We start from the raw sequence: 2,051 nt of genomic DNA, 5'->3' as shown, positions 1-2,051 counted from the left end.
GATAAAATCTAAACCAATACCTTAAGCCTTAAGTTAAATAACATTTTCTCTCTGGTATGAAAGTTTCAAATTCTAATATTCTTATATCTTTAGATGCGACCTCGTTATTTACAAATATTCCTCTGAATCTAGCATTGGAGAGTATCAAAAAAAGATGGTCACATATTAGAGAAGGTACTAACATACCGAAAAAAGAATTTTTAATTGCCATTGAATTAATTTTGTCATCCACATACTTTAACTTTAACAACGCTATATACAAACAAACTTTTGGTACTCCCATGGGATCTCCATTATCCCCAATTATAGCTGACATGGTTATGCAAGATTTAGAGGAAACAATTTTAGAATCGATTGGTTTCAATTTGCCGTTCTATTTTCGTTATGTTGATGACATAATTATGTCGATTCCACGTGACAAGGCTCAATACATCCTAGATAAATTTAATAATTACCATGATAGGCTTAAGTTTACAATCGAATATGAAAATGACCGTACGTTGAGTTTTTTAGATCTAAAATTACATATTATTAATGACACTATCCACATAGATTGGTATCACAAGGATACATTCTCTGGTAGATATCTATCCTACTATTCGAACCATCCAGAGTGTCATAAAATTGGCACGATATACAGTTTAGTGGACAGGTCCATACTATTGTCCCACCCTATATTCCAAGCAAAGAACATAAAATTGTGTATTAACATACTAATGAACAACGGTTATCCTATAGATTTGATCTTTAAGAGAATTAACATAAGATTAAGGACATTATTCGATGGTAAACTTAAACAGAACAAAAATGCGAATAGAGTTGACACTAATGTTGATGTTGATAATGACTCGGAAGAAAATAGAAGGAAAATTATTGTTATTCCGTTCATTAACAACATCTCTGAAAAAACAGCACATCTTTTCGATAAAAAAGAACATATAATAGGGTATAGAGTCCTCAACAAATTGGACAAGTTTATCAAAACACATAAAGATACCAATGCATTATGCTCGAACAACAATGTAATTTATAAAATCAAATGTAATGATTGCGACGCCTCTTACGTGGGGCAAACAAAGCGACAACTGAAAACAAGAATCAACGAACACAAAAACAATTATAAATTGGACCCATCCAGACATTCAGTCATTACAGAACATATACTTAATTTGAATCATAGTTTTAATTGGAACAACCCGGAGATTTTAGATTTCGAAACGAATTACTACAAGAGACTAATATCAGAGATGATATACATCAAAGAACAAAAAAATGGTATTAATTCCAATAAAGACACTGAATTGCTGGATGGTTCTTATTTTAACATCCTAAACGAACTTAGTAACAACTCATAGGGAGTTAAACATTGGTCTATTTACATCATTGTTGTCAACCGATTCCGACACGGAACGAAAATGCTCAGTCACACACAAGATTCGACACGATACAGTTCTTTCTGAAAACTTTACTAACTCGAATTTGCTATGGTCTCAGTACGTATAAGTGCAATAATAGCCTTAGATTTACCCACGTTGATAAGTTTTAATTTATAATTTTTACAAAAAAATTAATTTAACCATTGACTCTTGATTACAGTTTACACTTTCATCGTAATTATTGACTCTTGATTGTGACGGACAAAAAATCACAGATTGACTCGATTCGTTCTCACTGCCGACTGAGGAATTAATCATGGATTTTATCATTCGACGTTTAATTAAGATTGATACACAACGATTCCGAATTTTTGTTCAGCAAGTATACACCTTGTCAATACTTTAAGGACTTCATCAGTATGTAATAATTTAGATCTCAATGTTATCTGTATGTTAATTTCGATGTGGAAATTTGTTACTCTTGACACATGATTCGTGGCATTTCAATTAATTGTTAAAATTGGCTGAGGAAGGCACAGTGTTGCCGAAACGTATTGTAATGTTACATTAATAAATTTTGAATTTTAACGTCTAACATTGCTCGTTATTGGCCGGCAACCTATTTATTATTTTGTTATTTTGTGCGTCGGAATTTATTATTTTAACATAAAATAA

General features: G+C 31.6%; 1 protein-coding gene across 1 annotated transcript; it reads left to right on the top strand.

Moving 5' to 3' along the window:
• The first annotated feature begins 57 nt into the window (after positions 1-57).
• On the top strand, positions 58-1,924 carry LOC112464498. Its single transcript, XM_025031506.1, has 2 exons — positions 58-1,493; positions 1,597-1,924. Exon 1 carries the CDS (start codon positions 282-284, stop codon positions 1,353-1,355), a length of 1,074 nt encoding a protein of 357 aa, XP_024887274.1. The 5' UTR covers positions 58-281; the 3' UTR covers positions 1,356-1,493; positions 1,597-1,924.
• The last annotated feature ends 127 nt before the right edge of the window (positions 1,925-2,051 follow it).

This window comes from Temnothorax curvispinosus, unplaced genomic scaffold, assembly GCF_003070985.1.
Source record: "Temnothorax curvispinosus isolate PA1 unplaced genomic scaffold, ASM307098v1 QBEX01014267.1, whole genome shotgun sequence".
In the NCBI taxonomy this organism is placed as follows: domain Eukaryota; kingdom Metazoa; phylum Arthropoda; class Insecta; order Hymenoptera; family Formicidae; genus Temnothorax; species Temnothorax curvispinosus.
The sequence above is the reverse complement of the archived record's forward strand: the minus strand, read 5'-3'. Positions and strand labels throughout refer to the sequence as shown.

Bases quoted from the DNA above. Each gene is read 5' to 3' on its own strand.
- LOC112464498 (XM_025031506.1), top strand. From the start codon at position 282: ATGGGATCTCCATTATCCCCAATTATAGCTGACATGGTTATGCAAGAT.